This window comes from Carassius gibelio, chromosome B22 (assembly GCF_023724105.1).
Source record: "Carassius gibelio isolate Cgi1373 ecotype wild population from Czech Republic chromosome B22, carGib1.2-hapl.c, whole genome shotgun sequence".
Lineage (NCBI taxonomy): Eukaryota > Metazoa > Chordata > Actinopteri > Cypriniformes > Cyprinidae > Carassius > Carassius gibelio.
The window spans coordinates 36,676,917-36,696,616 of record NC_068417.1 but is presented as its reverse complement, the minus strand read 5'-3'; the positions used below and the strand labels follow the sequence as shown (position 1 = coordinate 36,696,616).

Here is a 19,700-nt window from a genome sequence, read left to right as displayed (position 1 = left end):
AGTAGTAAGTCAGTTTGAGTTGATTCTGTGTCTGCGCGCTAGAGAGCGCTGTGTGTCGTGTAGGAGGAGTGTGTGTGTGTGTGTTGACATTCTGGCCTGCCAGACGATATGAGGTTGGACGAAGCAGTCTGAAGCCTGTAATTTCTCTCTGGTGTAATGCCATCGGGGTTTATTATCTTCCTGGACTAAAGAACAGCATCTAGTGTAATGGTAAGTCGCTGACGCAGTTTTGATTTGTCATCTTTCTGTTTGCTGATTGAGGTTCAGTCACGTACTGCTTGCTCTCTTTGATCGCGGTCGTTTCTCCTTTAGCCTGTCAGTGCATATATATCGATATATGTTTATATATATTACACATATGTTATATGTATACTATGGTGAGGTGCTGTAGATTCGAAGCAGATGGTTCGAGTAATGCGAAAGTTGATCCGGTTTGTGTTGACTGTTAGCCAGCGTGCTAATACAACCAAAACCGTTGTGATTCAGGACCTAACAAATCAGTTCGAGGAACAATAACGCAGATGTCAGTTAAACGACGTTGAATTTTATGTTTATGTAATCGTGGAGCATTTATTTTTATTTCTTTTTTACAGGCCGTTGTCTGTAACAGTATGCGGATCGGAGAATAAAAAGGAAGTTTTTACATCACGTGAGTGAATCAGATTAGATGTAAACTACAAAAATAACAATAACATGACGATGAACTTAAAGGTTATTAAAGGTTTTTTTTAGGTTTAAAATATGTTTTTTTATGCATTTGATACTAAATCCAAATATGACTTAATGTAACTATATACTATATCAATGTAAGCTGCTCTTTTTACCCCGCCCCCTTTTAACTTATTTTTACGTTACCAGCGATTTTTTTTAGTAACTTACCCCAATTTAGTGTTTTTTTTTTGTTCTAGTTTATTGGATCATTCATTTCTAATAATATCCATATTTAATAGAGTTCAGTAAATCGAAAATTGCTACTGTTATTACTTGTGATGAAAAAGTGTGTGTAGGTTAGGAGAGGCGTGGTTTATTGAAACATGGGCGTGGTTTATCTGTGTTTATCAGAGACTAGCAACAACAAATGGTGTTACATTTTTTTCTAGTACTTCTTGGTGGTTCAGCCTTAGGGGGTAATAGCTACACCATTTAAAAAAAAAAAACTTTTATTTTTATGCATTTTGGCCGTTTATTTGCATCAACGGCATTTTTGTGTCCTAAAACCTTTTGAAAATGAGATTCAAAGTGCACGGTTTTGAAAAAGATGCTGTTGTTGTCTCTGTCTAAACGTGAAATAAACCTCGCAAATTTGTGAAAACGTTGACATCATGGACGATACATGAAGTAGTGTTTCTTTATAACGTGACGTCGCCATCTACTGGCCTGGCATGAATAATACAGCGTTTTTTTGTCGTTTTCGTGCATCTGTGTAAACGGGGATTATTTTGACATGTACACAAAACTTTTCGAAATCACACAGGAAAATTGACGAGGTTGAAGGTTTAGCTGGCTATCATGGTCCTGTTTAACCCTCTGTCTGCATCATTATCAGGGCAGAAAAGAATCTCGATTGATGACTTTTTGCAGTCTATTCTGGCTAAATATGTTTTTGAAACCTTAGGAATTTGCATACTGTTTGCATTATGCTGTAGCTCATATTTCACTAGTGCTCAGTTTTATAAACTGACAGGAAATATTTTTTGGGGGACTGTCTACTGATGTCTAATGCATCATTTCCTTTAATTTGCAGGTGTAACTGAAGCAGATCTTAAGATGCTGCTCTCTTTGGGGATGCTGATGCTCTCGGCCACACAGATTTACACCATTTTCACGGTTCAGATATTCGCCTTCCTCAATCTGCTGCCCGTGGAGGCCGACATATCAGCAGTGAGCCTCTGACACACGTTCAGCAAGTCAATTGATATGCAGCATTCAAACACATGGTTGTCGGACAGTAATTCATGATTGTGTTTGTTTTTATAGTATTCATTTGACAATAAAACGGAGAACTTTGATGACTTGCCGTCTCGATTTGGCTACAGACTGCCCAGTGAAGGACTGAAGGTGAGTCAGCTATATTGATCAAAGACACCGTATCTTAATCTTTTTTGACTATTATACTGTAGGTCTGTTCCAAACCCCAATAATCTGCCTTTATTTTGCTTAAGCTTGATTTTTATTTTATTTTTATTTTTTTTAAACCAAGGTTAATCTGTAAAGTTTGTGGTTTATTAAAAATGCTATTATTTTTGCCCATCATTGGTCAGATCACCTTAATAACAAAATTAAATATTGTTTTACTGTGTATAATGAAATAATATTCAGGTTGGCTGGATAAAAAAAATATTTGTTTATGTAAAATATACAAAATAGTTATAGAAAGATATAGGAATATGTAAATAATTGTGCAATTGAAATAATAAATATAACTAATTTTACTTGCAAATATTAAATACATCTTTAAATGTGTATTTTTATGTACTGGTAATATGTAATATATATAAGTAATTCACTACAGTTTTAAAAGCATTGGTTAAATATGTTTCATTTATCAACTTAAATTTGAAATTGATAAAGTAAGGGCATTTTAAAGTGACAGTAGTTCAAATAAATACTACTCTTTTGAACACTTTATTAAATTGGGAAACAAACATTTGACAAAATATCAGGGTTTTTTGTATTTCTGTTCCAATAACAGACTTACAGGTCCTAAAACATTAAAAACCGTCCCCAAAGCTTTGAATGGTGGTTTAGGTTACATTAAACTAAGTGTACAATTACCAATTATGGGAGTTTAAGGAGTGTTTCATATGAACACTTTTAACACTTTTTCTGTTAGTCATCATGACAGCTCTCACCAGATGTACAGGTGAGGAGGGTTTATGCAAGATTGTTGACCAGCACCCTGACTGTGTGAAAGGGGCTAAAAATAGACCTCAAACCTGGTGAATGAGTCTAGTTTAGTGACGAGTTGAGATGATTGACCCAGAACTGCTGCACTCACGCTCCACGTCATCAGATAAGATCTGCAAACCTTCAGATTTACACAATCAGCTGGCCAAATGACTGCACGCTCTGAAGGAAACATTGTGTAATAAGTTGGTGTAGGGTCAGAGGCCAGCGAGATGTGTTTATAAGAGACATTTGGATGATAACCAATGGTCTATAATGGTGTAACTGGACGATATTCAACAGATAAATGGGATAAATGATTAAAATCCTGTAATGAAGCAATCTGTCTTAGTCCTCACCAAAAGCAAGAACATTTGTTAGAGCAGGTGCGACATTGCATGTCCCATAATTTATTGTTGAATGTGGTGAGTTTTGCTGTGGTTTTGACGTCTGTAACAGTGCTGATTTATATATATATATATATATATATATATATATATATATATATATATATATATATTTTCTTTTTACTGCTGACAGTCTAAAGACACTAGAGAAAGCCCTGACAAAGCATTTTACGAAGAGTAATGCGTTAGATGTTTTGTGAGGGTGTGGAGGTATCCGACTCTGATTAAAATCAAGCAGGAATACAATGGATTGAGTTAACAAAGGCACAGCTGGCTGCTCAACAGATGGCTGCAATGCAAGTTAACTGAGGCAAAGCTAAAGTTTTCTCTTTTGATCACATGACAGAGCATCAGTTTCACAAAACCTTGTGTTTTCGATGTTTATGTGCACTATTAGCATCAACACCAATGAACGATAACGGTCTTATTATAAGTATGCACTGCTATTATGTCATCTGGCACTTAGAAACATTGTCCATGTCAAGAATGGTAACTATAACACTATCTAAAACGACAGCTATATTAGCATCCACACTAACAGATGATAATGCTCTTGGTATGATTGTGTGCTGCTGCTACGTCATCCACAGAGTTGGGTATAACGCATTACACCGTAATAATTAAAGTAAAGATATTGCGAGTGTATTATAAATAATGCTTGTGTGATCTTTCAGTCAATATTAAATTAATGAAAGAAAGAAAGTGTATTTTTTTTTTTAGGTTTGATAACTTGAAAAGTGAAGTAAACTTGAACGTAACATTAAGGAAGTAAAGTAATTACATTTATTCATTTAGCAGACGCTTTTATCCAAAGCAACTTACAATTGCTATATATGTCAGAGGTCGCACGCCTCTGGAGCAACTAGGGGGTTAAGTGTCTTGCTCAGGGACACATTGGTGTCTCACAGTGGATTCAAACCCGGGTCTCCCACACCACAGACGTGTGTTTTATCCACTGCGCTAACACCACCCCATTAATTAGTCATTTGATTTACCTTTTAAATGCAGTAATCAGTAACGTAATCAAATTAAAGTTTTAAAGAAATAATTTGTTGTGGATTACTTTTTTTTTTTTTAAGTAACTTGCCCAGCACCGGTCATCTGCCACTTTAAAAACCTATAAACGATAACTATAACTCAAACTAATAATAGCTATAGTAATATCCACACCAACGAACGGTAACGTTTCTTATAAGTGCGCGCTGGTTTTTTTTTACTTCTGCCACTTTCAAAATCCTGTTCACGTCAATAACGATAGCTATTACAATAACTATGATGATAGCTATAGTAGCATCTGCACCAACAGACGATAACGTTATTTTAAGTGTGCGCTGCTATGTCGTCTGCCATTTAAAAACCCTGTTCACGTCAAGAACAATAACTATAACTATAATGATAGCTATATTAGCGTGTAGACTAATGTATGATAACGTTCTTATTATAGGTGTGCGCTGCTTTAAAAACCCATTCACGCCCAGAACGATAACTAACGATAACTATAACTCAAACTAATAATAGCTATATTAAAATCCACACCAGTGGGCGATAACTTTCCTATTATAAGTGTGCGCCAGATTTTTATCTTCTGCCACTTTCAAAATCCTGTTCACGTCAAGAACAATAGCTATTACGATAACTATAACGATAGCTATAGTAACACCCTCACCAACTGACGTTCAGTTTAATATAAAAGCGTTTTTTGCGCGATGAGGCTTTTGAATCAAAACAATAGATCTTTATGGATATATTCACATCAAGCATGATCATCGAAAATTAGTCTTCAGTGTCTTTATCGTTACATATCTCCACCCACACCAACATGATTGAATAACCAAGAGGCTTTTTATTGGTCAGTGCTGTGCATTTGAGTGCCAAAATTTACCAAATTTGAACCTAAGGCACAATTTGCATTGTAACATTTCTTTGCCACAGGAATTCCATCGTACAAATGTTTTCTTTCTGACATTTTCCATTGTTGTATTGTGGGTATTCATTTTTGCCTTATTGCTAAAGATATGAATTTCCACCCAATCCAGTGTCACTTTTTTTCAAGTAGCTTGCTATTTGTCGGCGCTGTTAATTTGATTGTCAAAATTTGAACACAACGTGAAATTAGTATTTGGAAATTTGTTCATCACCATGAGTCCATCGGGTGAAATTCTTCATTGCACCGATTGCTAGTAAAATGACTGGATTGTGGATATTCATTTTTGTTTTGTTGGCTTGCTATTGGTCGGCACTAAAATTTTTAATGTCAAAATTCGAACCCAACTCAGATTTTGCATTGGGAAATCGCAAAATGTCTTCGCACAACAATAAATGTAATTTACTTTGATTTTAAGTCTGATATTATTTAGACAACAGAATTGGGTAAAGCTCCTAAAATGAATGAATTGTCTTTTTATATAGTCATTATGCTAAAGCAGTTCTACATTGTGATTGAATCGTGCCAATTTTCTATGTCTGTTTCACTGTCCTGATCACACAAACCTCATGATATGTTGGTGAAAACTGTGAAAATGACTTCACATCTGTCACTTCTCCATTTTGCCAAGCCTTTCGCTTTGATTTCCCCTTCTTTCTCACCTCAAACCAAAGTGATGTTTTTAGAGGTCATCCACCATGTTTTTCATATTTTCTTTATGCAGCAGCGTTCACCTTTGTCCTGATCAGCTGGACACAGCGTAATATGCTTATCGCCATCTATTTTTGCTAAATATTGTGTCAGGAGTTAATCCCTGCTGGAAAATCCATCTTAATCTGCTCTCTGTTTTGGAGCGTGGCAGCTGATCTAATCTAGTCATGAGCTGGTAAATCATCTTGGACCAGCAATCATCCTGCTGCATTTTGTCACCAAAATGTAAATGTAAAGCTCCGTAAGGGCTGAGGGCCTCAATAAGAACAGGAAGGCCACTTCCTGAAATGCAGGGTCCCTGGTTGCATTTGCTTTCTTTTGTCATTTTGAAAAAAAGATATATTCTCTCTGAACCTCTATTCCTGGTTGGAGATCAGCAGTTTTTAGGGGATCGGCTCAGAACTATGTTTTCTAATGTGGAAATCAGTGTTTGATATATATTTATTTATTAATATATTTGTTACTGAACTAAAAAAAAAAGTTTATTATTGTTTTTTCATTAATTGAAATATAAAATAATAATAAAAAAATACTTACTACATACTTAAATGACTGAAACATAACTGAATTAAACAAATTAAATATAATTAGAAATATATAAAAAAAAAATACCAACAAAAAAACTGACCAACTAAAATAACAAAACCAATAAAATGACAAAAGTTACTAGAATTTAAACTAAAATGAAAACTGAAAATATGAAAATAAAAGCTAATAATAGCAATTATGGTAGAGCTGATACCAGTAAATGGCTGATATTAAAGTTATATAATATTTTTCGAAATAAATTGGAAAATGAAATGCTTAAAATATAAAACTAAAATCCAAATCTTAAATTAAAATCAAGTTTTAAACACTTAATTACTTAATATTATTATTTTATAATAATTTCCAATAAGTAATTAATGTTAAGTTTTGTTAAGACTAATTATTACAATTCCATGCAATATTATTTTAATTATTTAAAAAAAACAAATCACTAGAATCAAGCATTTTAAGCTAGTGAACTGTGATTTAATAATTACGATTATGTTAAATGCAGATTATTAATATATATATATCCTATACTGGTTTCTCATAGAAACAAATTACATTGAGTAAAGAAAAAAAAGTTACATTAAATGTTTGAGTAAAAAGTTACATTAAATGATTGATTAAAGATACATTACATGATTGAGTAAAAAAAAGTTACATTAAATGATTGATTAAAGTTACATTACATGATTGAGTCAAAAAAAGTTACATTATAAATGATTGAGTGATGAAATAATGTATTATTTTTGATAGTTTTAATTATTTAATCTAATTATTTCATAGTAACAATTATGCTATGTCATCATCTAGCCTCACAACATTATAATACAGAATATTATTTCGACTGAAGTGCTCTGTTTTGGAGTCGGCGTTAGATAACAGCAGCCCACATGTAAAAACAGAGGCAGTTAGCTCTAAAAGATGAGGTTCATCATGTCAGCTGATGAAGCGTACATCATGCATCTGTAACACTCAGTAATGCAGGGCTCCTGTGGTGCTCCTCTGTTTTTGTGGCCTACTTTGACTCATCCTCATGTGATCATGTGCTGGCCTCATGCCTTGCCTGCTTTCACGGCCCAGTAACCCATCCTTAAAAACAGGAAAAACAGTCCCTCTTGCTGGAGCGACACTCGCCTTCAAGCGTTTCTTCAGTCTCCAACTGCCTCAGTGAAACCGTATAACACGTCTCAGAATCAAAGTGTCCGATTGAGGTCACAATAGCTATGTTTCCATCCAAAGATGCAAATTTAACTCGTGCGCTAAACTGGAATATCGCAAAAACATTCTGCGAATAAAGCATCGTTCTTCCTGATAAACGCACTTCCTGATAAACCGGCACTTAATATCTGTAAGAAATCTAGGGGAAGCCACTGCATGTAAAAGTGCATGAGAGCAGGTGAAAGGAAAGGGGCTAATGTAAAGAGCGGTGTAGTCCTGGAGTGTGCTCTGGTGCAGCAGAGGGAGCTGTTGGCAGTCTTTTCTGATTGTTTGTTCCTGTGCGCAGGGTTTCCTGATCGGAGCCCGTCCGGAGAACGCCTGTGTCCCGATCGACCCCCCTCCCCTGCGGGACAACCTCAGCAGCACCTTCATCGTGCTGATCAAGCGCTTCGACTGTAACTTTGACGTCAAGGTAGGTTTGAGACCGTGTCGCACACATGGGGAAGTCTGAGACACCACAGACTCCAGAGTCTCGCAGCGAGCGTGGGAAAGGTTTGTTTAAACGTGTCTGAACGCCCTCCACAAAACCTGACCCCGTGCCAACACACGAATCATCAGGCAACTCGCTGCATGTTCTTCTGCAGCGGGGCGAGATCTGTATCACGGTCAAACCAGCAGATCCACCAACACTGCTGTGTGCTGGCCGCGCACACAACTGAGCCTCCGCACTGCTTTATCGTATTTAAGAAGATTTTAGATTATTATTATATATTTTTATATTCATTTTAGATTTTAGTTTTTTAAAATATTTAAATTAATTACTTTTTTCAGGCAACACTCCTCTTTATTGTTGAATTTCTTTTTAGGTCAGAGTTGTTCATCTAATATTAATCTTATATTTTATTTATTATTTAAAAGTTTCCATTTTAGTCAGGATTATTAAAGTCATCTAAACTATAGTTATAGTTAACTATAGTTGTTATGGTTAGCTAAACCTAAACATTTGTATATATATATATATATATATATATATATATATATATATATATATATATATATATATATATATATATATATATATATATTCAAATAAAAACATTATTAAATTTACTTAAGCTTATTTAAAACTCATTTATTTCAGCATTTCCAACTTTTTTTGACATAAAAATATTTAGAATAATAGCTAAAGTGAATAGAATAATAATGTCTTTTATTTTTTTTTAATCCAAACGAGAGGTAATTTTTTATTTATGACATTCTAGTCTCCTAGCAATGCTTTACACTTTATGTTTTTGCTCAGGTTCATTGACTGTGTGTGTGTGTGTGTGTGTGTGTGTGTGTGTTTGTGTGTGTCATTCCACTCACACCTGATATTGCATTTTTTTAAACGAATGCATTTTTATAAAAACTGATTTGAAAATATATTTTTTGTTGTTGTAAAAATTCATTCATTTTAATATGTATTTGTACAATTTGTATAAATTATTTTCCAAATAAATAAAAAGATACATTATTATAAATTAGAAAGTGTATACGTTTTATCACACATAATTATTATTTTTTATTTGTTATTGTTTTACAAATCGTAGTTTTTATCAATTACATTTTTTTTACCAATTGAAATAAAATATAATATCAATTATTATCATTCAAAATACTTAAAAAAAAAGTATTACAAATATAAAGTATTTTAAAATGCTATAATTTTGCATAAGAGTATACGTTTTCCCAAATATAAAATACAATTTTAAATCCTTCATTTATATTAAAGCTGCAGTCGGTAACTTTTGACGCTCTAGCGGTTAATGAACAGAACTGCTTGCGTCTTGCGGAAGAACATCGTAGCCGGAACTACTTCTCTCTGTTTATGTCAATGAAGAATCACAAAGGTACTGGGTTACTCCGCCGCGGTACCCCCGAGGCAATCTAAAATAGTCCGAATATAAACACTTATTATAGGTGCACCCTAGTGATTCAGGACAAGCTAAAAACACGGTTTGGAAAATGGATTCATGGTGTACTCGCTAATTATATACATTTTTCTACATTTTGAACACAAACAAAGTTACGGACCGCAGCTCTGATTGGTTGATTTCTTACCGGGAGCGGTCTGCAACTGCAAATGGCAATAGGACCACTGGGAGGAGCCAGAGGAGCTTGATTTTTTTCACAGATTATCTGTCTCATATTCTACTGTCAGGACATAATGACAGGTTTAACAAATATGTAAAAAAATATATTTTTACAGAAGTTACCTACTGCAGCTTTAAACGTGCTGCTGTTACACAGGTATCATAGAAACTCCTCCGTCCAAGTAAGCAAATGCGCTCCTGCATGCAAACCCAGCCCCCGCTCTCCAAGACGCGCTTCGCTGCGCACACATTTCATGCTGCTGGCAAATGATATGCAAAGCCTTCAAGAGGATCGCCTGCAGTTTCTGTTCACCTGCGGGACTTTGGACGACTTCCAGTCACAGCGTGGCGTAACGCCTGTCGAACTGTTGACAATATTCTTCCCATACCACAATAAACCGTTAATCATCGACAGCGCGGTGGAATTTGTGCGCCTTTGTAAGGTGTGTAGAGATGGAGTATGGTGATAAAACATCAGGTTAAAACTAAACAGTACATTCTGGATAAATCAGCTAGGCGAGTTAAATGATTAGCTTTACGTCACCTTGTATTGCTTTATTTATTTAGTCAGAGATTACAGGAAATGTCGAGTACAGTAAGTGTTTTCAGTAAATAATAATAAAACACTATTTTTGAAAACATTTACTTGCATTAAAAGGAAATAAGACATTGTAAGAAAATATATACACACACACACACACATATATATATATATATATATATTGCATAATTAAATTAGCAATTTAATTACATTTTGTAACATTTTCATGTCAAATAATAATAGTAATTTATTACCATGATAAATTGTAAATTTTAACTATTAAATGTAATATATATTTATATATGTATATATTTAAGTACTACCATAAATGCTATCATTATTAGGGATGCACGATATTGGATTTTGGCCGATATTCGATATGCCGATATTTTCTAAATAATTTTGGCCGATGCCGATACCGATATCGATATATATACAAATACATACTGATATATTTACAAATATATACTGATATATTTAAACTTTAATTTTACTGAAGAGAAATCCATGTATCTCTTCTGTACTGATTCTACCATAAATTTATTATTTTACAAATGTAGACAGACATTCACATCTGAAAAACAGGTCAATTATTTCACTTGGAGAATATCGGTTTGGCTCATCGGCAGAAATATTCATATCGGCCGATACCGATAATGGTCATTTTAAGCTTTTATCGGCCGATACCGATGTTGTGCCGATATTATCATGCATCCCTAATCATTATGTATAAATACTTTACAGTATTTTTAACTCTCTATACAGTAAATGCAGTAAATTCAGTATAAAGTAAATTCTTACGAATGTTCAAATTTAGTACTTTTAAATAATTAAATATATGTATTTTTTAATATACATGACAACTTTTGTATATATATATATATATAAGCTTCATCAAAAATAAAAATACGATTTTTATTTTCCGTTACAGTAATGACAATTATTAACATCACATTTAAAAAATGTCTTATTTCTTTAGATTGGGAGGTGAATTCTGATCCAGACAGTTCTTGTGAAGCTAAAGCAGTGTGCACATGTGAATACACAATACATGTGTCACACTAGACGTGTGTGTGGGGTTGGAGGAGTGCACACATGACGCCTGTGTCTGACTGAACACAAAGCTTCTGTCTCTGTCCTCGTTCTTCTTCAGGTCCTCCATGCGCAGAAGGCCGGCTACAAGGCGGCGATTGTCCACAATGTGAACTCTGATGACTTAATCAGCATGGGATCCAACGATCGTAAGTTCCTGCGCACGAATGCATAAAACATGCAGCGGGGAGACACACGCTCGTGTGTTCTGCTGCGGGACAATGCTGCGATTCACAAACCTCTGTTTCAATGTTAGGACGAAGGCCAAAGTAGAGGAACCAACCTTCAGCGTTCTTAACTCAAGTCAAGTCAGGCTTTATTGTCCTCCTCCTGCTACATGTGTGGACATATAGTGCAACGAAATGTTGTGTCTCATACTAGTTAAACGTAAACATAAACATATAGAAGTATAAGAAAAACAGACCTATACACCAGTTAACCGTCTGACTATACATATACTATAAATAGATGACTATACATACACAAACTGAGACTGTATGTAAATACTGTACATAAAATTATGCAAAAGAGATATTTTGAAAGGAATGGGTTAATCAAAAATGAACGTTTTCTGAAAATGTGTTCACGCTCAGGTCATCCAAGAGGAAGATGAGTTAGTTTCTTATTAAGATGAGTTTTCTCCTTCATAGATTTGGAGAAATGTAGCTATACATTACTGTTTCCGAAATGGATGCTTTGCAGTGAATGGGTGCCGTCAGAATGAGAGTCCAAGCAGCTGATAAAAGCATCAACAATAGTCCACAGCGTATTTCCATATCTCACTCAACTCTCACAGATTTAACAGCGTTTGACATTAATGGAGATTGGTGTTGAGCAGATATAGACAGGTGGTGCTGGGGAGGAGGAGGGTTATTTGAAGGGAACTATTCCTGTAAAGTGGACGTCAGTTCAAAATAAATATTATTTTACGATTTTAAAAATACACTCGATTCTTTAACATTTATTTGTTTGAGGAATCAAAGTGAATCAGAATCATATCAGTGTCTTAATGTACGATTGTACCTCACATTTTTTTTTTTTTTTTTTTTTTTCAGTGGATATCCTGAAGCAGATAGACATTCCTTCAGTGTTTATTGGTGAAGAAACGGCCAACTCTCTCAAAGAGGATTACATCTATGAGAAAGGGTGAGGGCTCTGGTTTCACTACTGAATACTTCACTGTTCAGACGGTTACTTAACAGAAACATCTGATGAATTCAGCTGCGCTGGCACTCCAACAGTCATATGACACTACAGAAAGTCTGAAAATGTGAAGCGTTCGCAAATGGCTTTTCCACACCAATATTACTAAATACTTAAAAGGCTCTTATATTTAATACATATAATACATTACATGCATCATATGAGTTGTAAGTGTTTATAAGTCCTGTCGTATAAAAGCAGTTTCACACTCAGTCTTGCTTCGTGTTTCCAGTGGTCATGTGATTCTCCTGCCGGACTTCAGCTTGCCTCTGGAATATTATCTGATCCCATTCCTCATCATCGTTGGAATCTGCCTCATCCTCATTGTAGTGTTCATGGTGAGTCGTGATTGTGTGCAATTGAAAAAATGAGCTAACAACCAAATATATTAGACTCGACTGAGATGTTTGCATCTTTCTTAAATCGCAGATCACAAAGTTTGTACAGGACCGACACAGAGCCAGGAGAAGTCGCTTACGCAAAGACCAGCTGAAGAAACTCCCAATTCACAAGTTTAAAAAAGGTAACACACGTCTCAAGATCTAACACTGAGAATACATTGTGCGTCAGCATTCAAACACATGAAATATATCATACAAAAATAACTCTTTCATTTTGTCATAAGTGGCAGAAAAGACAAATTCAAACACATTTCAAATAAATGCTGTTCTTCTAACAAAATATAAGTTTCCACAAAAATATGAAGCAGAACAGCGGTTTTCAACATTGATAATAATCAAAAATGTTTCTTGAGCAGCAGATCATCACATTTCTGAAGATCATGTGACACTGAAGACTGGAGGAATGATGCTGAAAATACAGCGGAGCATCACAGAAATAAATTACAGTTAAACAATATAATTACATAGAAATTATATTTTAAATGTATAATCATATTTCATAATATTACTGATATTCCTGTATTTTTTTATTGGTTAAATGCAGCCTTGAATGAGCAAGAGAGACTTCTTTCAAAAACATTTTAAAAACCCACCCAAAACTTCTGCCAGTATTGTAAAATGATCGCAAAGGTTTTTATTCGTTATTTGTTTGATCTGTAAGACTCACCAGAATGAGAGGTTCGAATAGTTCTAGAATCCGATTCAAACGTCACTTTAAAAGACATAACATGTTTGATTCATGCCATCAAGTCAGTTCTTTTAAACTGTCCATTTTAAATTAATTTAGCTACGTAATTTATAGGTCCTCTGCAAACTACAAAAAGCCAATTAAAAAAATATATAAATATAAATTATTAAACAAAATCAACTTTGTTAAAAAAATAAAAATTGCAAAAAGTTAATGTGGGTGGTAAAATGTTAATGTTTACTGAACTTAAATGTCAAAGACCCCAATTAAATTCACTTAAAAGGCCCGTCTGAGTTGCGTTTGAGGGAAAATCTAGTGTTTTTGTAGGCTCTTCCACTTAATACTTATAAAACGGAACGTTCCGGTCCTTGATTCTGATTGGCTGAGCCATGTTCAAAGCCATTGTAAATTACTCTACAAACACACTCCTTTGTTTACTTCTGTGTGTTGCTCGGCAACCACTTTGTTGGAACCTCCCCTGTCTCTGAGGAACTAGATTGTTTGGTGGAAGAATACTGTGTTTATTGATATCATTACACTTTATTTGCTCGGTTTTATTTATTGAAACCTTACTATGAATATGGAATAACCGTTTTATAAAAGCAATGACGCCCGTGAAGCCGTGGTTTACAGTGAATTTAATAACAGTTAAGGGGGTTTTACTCACTCCGCTTTGTGGACAGACAGCACAACAGAAAGTGGGAGAAATGTGGAATTCCCCTCCCGCGCCATTTCCACCTCCTCATAGTGAATCATCAAGCCATTTTACAACCAAATCAACAGCGTGACCGTTGACCATTCACTGCGTGCCTGCATGAATGAGCATCCTGTCCGGCTCGCTCGTAGTACGCTAGAAGTGTGTTCGCCTGTGAACGTGACAGCAGACGCCGAGACATTCCTCCTGAAGAAGGTGTCAGGCGTCACTTTCACTGAGGACAAGGAAAGAGTGCGGTCTGGACTCAGGTTACAGACACACCTGTGTTCTTGTATGCACTTTCAAACATTAAACCGATGAAAGGTGTGTGAGATTTCCTGAAGCAAGCGGGCCGGCGGTAGCGGAGTCCTCTCTTACGCTTCAGATATTCAGAGCAAATGAGAGTCATATCAGCCATTTGTAATTGTTTCTTACGTATTTACCAGATGTCATGTGAATGCTACCAGGACGCGTGCTTAAAATAGGTTCAGAAATAAGCTTTATTTTCTCTATGCAAAGCATATGGACATGAGCAAGGCAGCTTGTCTATTTGAATGATGTCTGAATGACTGGAGTGGAGAAAAGGACTGTCACGAAATCTGATTTTCACTACTAAATTATCCTGGATAAGAGAGGGAATTCAGGATAATTATCACAACTGCTTTTTTTCGGGGGGGGGGGCACTATTTGTTAAATTCGTAACTTTTACGTTTGCAATTTGTAACCATAACCATAAAATGTGATAAACTGTTCTGTACTAAATCTGTACTAACTAGGGTTGCAAAAAGGTGGAAAATTCCAGAAATTTGGTAAACTTTCCTGGATTTTTGGAAAGTTTCTGTGAATTTACCAGAAATCTTCCACCTCTTTGCAACCCTAGTACTACTAACCCTAACTAGCTGACTAAAATACTAGCGGACAAAAATGTTCTTGTTCTAATTGAAAATTTGTGAAAATGCACAATATACAACAAAGCCTTTTAGACAAAATAGTGTATCCCACAATGCAATGCACTTCAGTGTTAAAATCATGTGATGACCACTGAAAAATGTATCATCGCAAAGTGCATACTGTCCGCTGGTGTGGATGCTAATATAGCTATCATTATAGTTATCATGTGCCCACATTAAAAGCCCTGTTCACGTTAATAACAATAACTATAATGATAGCTATGCTAGCATCCACACCAGCGGACGATAACTTTCTTATTATGAGTTTGCGCAGGAGTTTTGTCGTCTGCTGCTTTAAAGCCCCATCCACAGCAAAAACGATAACTGTTAAGATAGTTTTAATGATAACTATAATGATAGCTATATTAGCATCCACACCAGCGGACAGGACAGTATGCACTTTGCAATGATAAATTTTTCGGTGGTCGATCACATGATTTTAACACTGAAGTGCATTGCATTGTGGGATACACTATTTTGTCTAAAAGGCTTTGTTGTATATTGCACATTTTCAGAAATAAGCAGTTAGGTCGAAAATCGCATATTCACTTTTTAATAATTACTTCGCGACCGTTATATTCAATATAGTACGTAGTATGAAAGTTGTCTAAACTTACATTATTCATATTTTCATAAGACAAAAAATATTTAGTATTGAATAATTTTAATTTTGTTTGGATGGCACAACTTACCCCAAAGCATGTATATAATATATAGCGATATATATGATTAAACGAATAATAAATGTGCTGGATTAAACCACTGACACATCTTGCCCTGTATAATTTTAATTAGTGCCATCAAAGATTAATCGTGATTAATCGCATCCAAAATAAAGTTTTTTTTTTCCATAATATGTGTATTAATATAATACACAGTACACATATATAAATACACACACATGCATGTATATATTTACAAAAAAGTAGTTACATTTATATATTATAAATGTAATTATATTAAGATAAATGTATAATAATACACACGTGTATAAAATGGAAACAAAATCATTTATTTTGGATGTGATTTAATCGTCTGACAGCGCTAGTTGTTTCATCCGTCTGGACATTACTGAGGCTTTGAATCCCGTCACACACAGATGAAGGCCTGCAAACGTGTGTGTTTCACCTTGCTCTGGTTCCCGCTCACGGCGTCTCTGCTGACTCGCTGGTTTTCCTCATCCGGCCGCTGTGCTGATTCATCGCTTCTGCTGGCCGCTGCAGTCTGCCTCACTGAGCGAGCGAGCGGGTTTTTCCTGTCGTGTGACAGACCGCAGGCCCAGGACACACAGCTGCTGTCATAGATGACAGTCCGCGGAAAACACACCTTCACTGCAGGCTCTTTTAAAGGGATAGTACACCCCAAAATGAACATTACTCGAGTCAATCCAAACCCAGAAGACCTTCGTTCATCTTCAGAGCACACTAAGATATTTTTGATGAAATCTGAGCGCTCTCTGACCCTCCATAAACAGCAATACCCAAGAGCCTTGTTTACACTTAGCCCAAAAAAGCTATGTACACTAATATATGATGAATATTTGATCGCTGTTTGAACATGGGTGATGAAAAAAGTATATTATGAAGTCTATTTCAACGATGTAACCCAGTAGATACAGGTCTTCCCTTAAAGCATAATCTTCATCAATTCTCCTTCACAAGGAGTGGAGTTGTTTCTGTTGTAAAGTAACATCAAAGCTGCTGTCTGTGTGAACTCTTCAAGCACCCGTCGAGTCCGCAGTGACAGATACCAGCTTCTCCATATACGGTCACACGCAGCCGTGGCTCTTGGTGTTCGCTTACTGCTTGTGTAAACACTGAGCTTCAGCGGAGCCGCTCCTTCATTGGTGGAAGGAAACCTGAAAAAACCCAGAGGAATCTGAAGGAGGGCAGGACGAATTCCTGGACTTATTGAGTTCGGTCCACAAAACCCAGAATCTGAAAGAAAATGCTGCATGTTTATCAATAATGTGCTGCAAGTGTGAAAACCAGAAGCCCTTCTATTAAAGATCCTGATGTAATATAGATATGATTTAATAATCTGCTTCTTAATTCCTCGTAGGGGATTCGTATGACGTGTGTGCCATTTGTTTGGATGAGTACGAGGAGGGGGACAAACTGCGGGTTCTTCCCTGCTCACACGGTGAGTTTCTGTCTCGTTCGGCCCTTGAGCAGCAAAACTTACTCAATTTAGTCGTTAAATCGCGTACATTCTTCAGATTCAGAACAAGTATCGTCAACGGAGTATGTGTTGCTCACAACTTAAGAAAATAGTGTAAAAATACTGTTCACCACCATCAACACACAGTTTGTTTTTATAAACGATAGTATTGTTTAACTGAAGTATTATTACATTAAATTATGAAACGAAGCATTTAACCTTGAGCATTTGTTGAAAATGTTGTAACCACATGACACAAATAAATGAATAGAATAATAAAAATTTATAAAAAAATATTTAAATAAAAGCATTGTATAAAAAACAAAACAAATTAACTGGCTTAATTTTTTAACAATAAATTTTATTTTCATTAAATTAAAAATGTAATTCAAAATCTAAATTAAAATGATTTAATAAAAGACACTTAAATGTAGTAAATATAAATATGAGTAATGAAGGTATGGCTTTTTCTTTATATAAGTTCTGAATACCCAGGACATTAAAGTAAAAATTCAAATTCAAATTCATTTATAATTAAAATAAAATTACAGCAGTTTTTGTTACTAGTAAAAAACAAAACAAAAACGAAGGCATGGTAGGGGGAAAAAAGATTTTTATAAATTAAGAGAAAACAAACCATGGCATTAAAGTGCAGAATAATAATTAGAATATTTTATATATATTAAATTCAATTATCAGTAGATATTTAAATATAAATAATTTTGTATGCATACAAAATGCACACATCTATACACATGGTATAGTCAAGGAAGGTCCTGTTTTATTAATTTTTCATTACTTTTATTTAGTGAAAACTCTAAGTGAACCACTAACAAACTGAAAGGATTTTGATTGTAGTAATCCAGCTTTGTGTGTCACTAATTCTCTCTGCACCGATCATCAGCCTATCACTGCAAGTGTGTGGACCCATGGCTGACCAAAACCAAGAAGACCTGCCCCGTGTGCAAGCAGAAGGTGGTGCCATCCGACGGCGACTCTGAGTCCGAGTCTGAGTCCGGGGACAGCGGCGGCGAGGAGAACGAAGCGTCAGAAAACACGCCCCTGCTGCGATCTCTGGCCTCCACCAGCGCCCATTCCTTTGGGACCATGTCCGGCTCGCTGTCCCATCACGACGCCGAGTCCTCGGACTACGACGAGCGCAGCGACACGACCGACAGCGAGGAGGAGGTGACCGTGGAGACTGTGGTCGTACAGCTGCAGCAGGGGCGTCCCGACGACACGGAGGCCAACGCTTGAGGCGTTAGCCGCCGCCGTCACCGCTAACTCAAACTCTCAATGACATGCCACCGTCACTTAACAGTTTATCATCACAAACCTGTTTAATGTTCGGCAATACTATGCAGCGAAATTTTATAAATCATGATTTCCCCCCAAATGAAGTGCGCACCTTTTGGGAATGTCGTTAGCGCTTGCTGCCAAACTCGTCTCATACCTGTATCCGATCGCGATCAACTGCATGTTTTATACGACACGATAAGACTTTATTAGCGACACTGACAGCACCGTTTTGATCATTAACAGCGGAGCCGTTCTAAACACCAGTCACTCAAGTGATCTAGGAAGTGTAGTTAGGGAATAACACATCATTTATATACTGGAAGTAAGTTGTGTAAGTAGATTCGAAGAGTTTTTGTTTGTTTTTGATAACACAACGTGAACTGTTACCCATGTCTTTTAATGTGACTTTACTGTAAATATACCTTTCTGCTCACCCTTGTTTCTAAATAGCCTATGTTCATTTCTCTTCATGAATAAAATACTACACCTTTTGCTGTTTGTGTCGATTTGTCATCCAGTGTTTTAAAAGTGCTGAATGTCATTTTTGGGACTTTGCAGATACTTAATAAACATTCACTGTTCACATTTTAGTTTTTCTGAAAAACACAGATGGAGTCAGTAATTCCATTTTAAAATGTGAGTTTCGTGTCGGAATGTCTGTTTTTGTATTGGTATGCATGACTCCGCCCCCTGCTGGTTTACCCAATAGTATGTGGAATAGGTTTTGGAAAACACTGCAAACTGAAGCCGGCTAACAAACTGGATCAGATATATAAAAAGTCTTGAACCTGACACCTATTAAAACGTGGATAAATCAGTCAATCGATTGATTGAAAGTGTTTAAGGCTTTTTGCCTTCCATTGTCAAATTAACTTGTTCATGCCGTGTCCTCAACTGGCAAACCACACCAGCATAGAGTT

The 19,700-nt window shown here is 35.8% G+C and overlaps 1 protein-coding gene across 3 annotated transcripts; it reads left to right on the top strand.

Moving 5' to 3' along the window:
• Window positions 1–62: 62 nt before the first annotated feature.
• Window positions 63–19,271, top strand: LOC127988311 (E3 ubiquitin-protein ligase RNF13). 3 transcript variants are annotated; one of them, XM_052590985.1, is made up of 11 exons: window positions 69–210; window positions 594–649; window positions 1,745–1,881; window positions 1,978–2,058; window positions 7,967–8,092; window positions 11,447–11,534; window positions 12,441–12,531; window positions 12,821–12,926; window positions 13,018–13,111; window positions 17,383–17,463; window positions 18,386–19,271. In XM_052590985.1, the coding sequence occupies exons 3-11, from the start codon at window positions 1,768–1,770 to the stop codon at window positions 18,736–18,738; spliced, it is 1,134 nt and encodes a 377-aa protein (XP_052446945.1). In that variant the 5' UTR covers window positions 69–210; window positions 594–649; window positions 1,745–1,767; the 3' UTR covers window positions 18,739–19,271. The 3 variants fall into 3 exon arrangements, with proteins under 3 accessions (XP_052446944.1, XP_052446945.1, XP_052446942.1); XM_052590982.1 differs by lacking the exon at window positions 69–210 and adding an exon at window positions 507–523; XM_052590984.1 differs by lacking the exon at window positions 594–649 and having other exon boundaries at window positions 63–210.
• The last annotated feature ends 429 nt before the right edge of the window (window positions 19,272–19,700 follow it).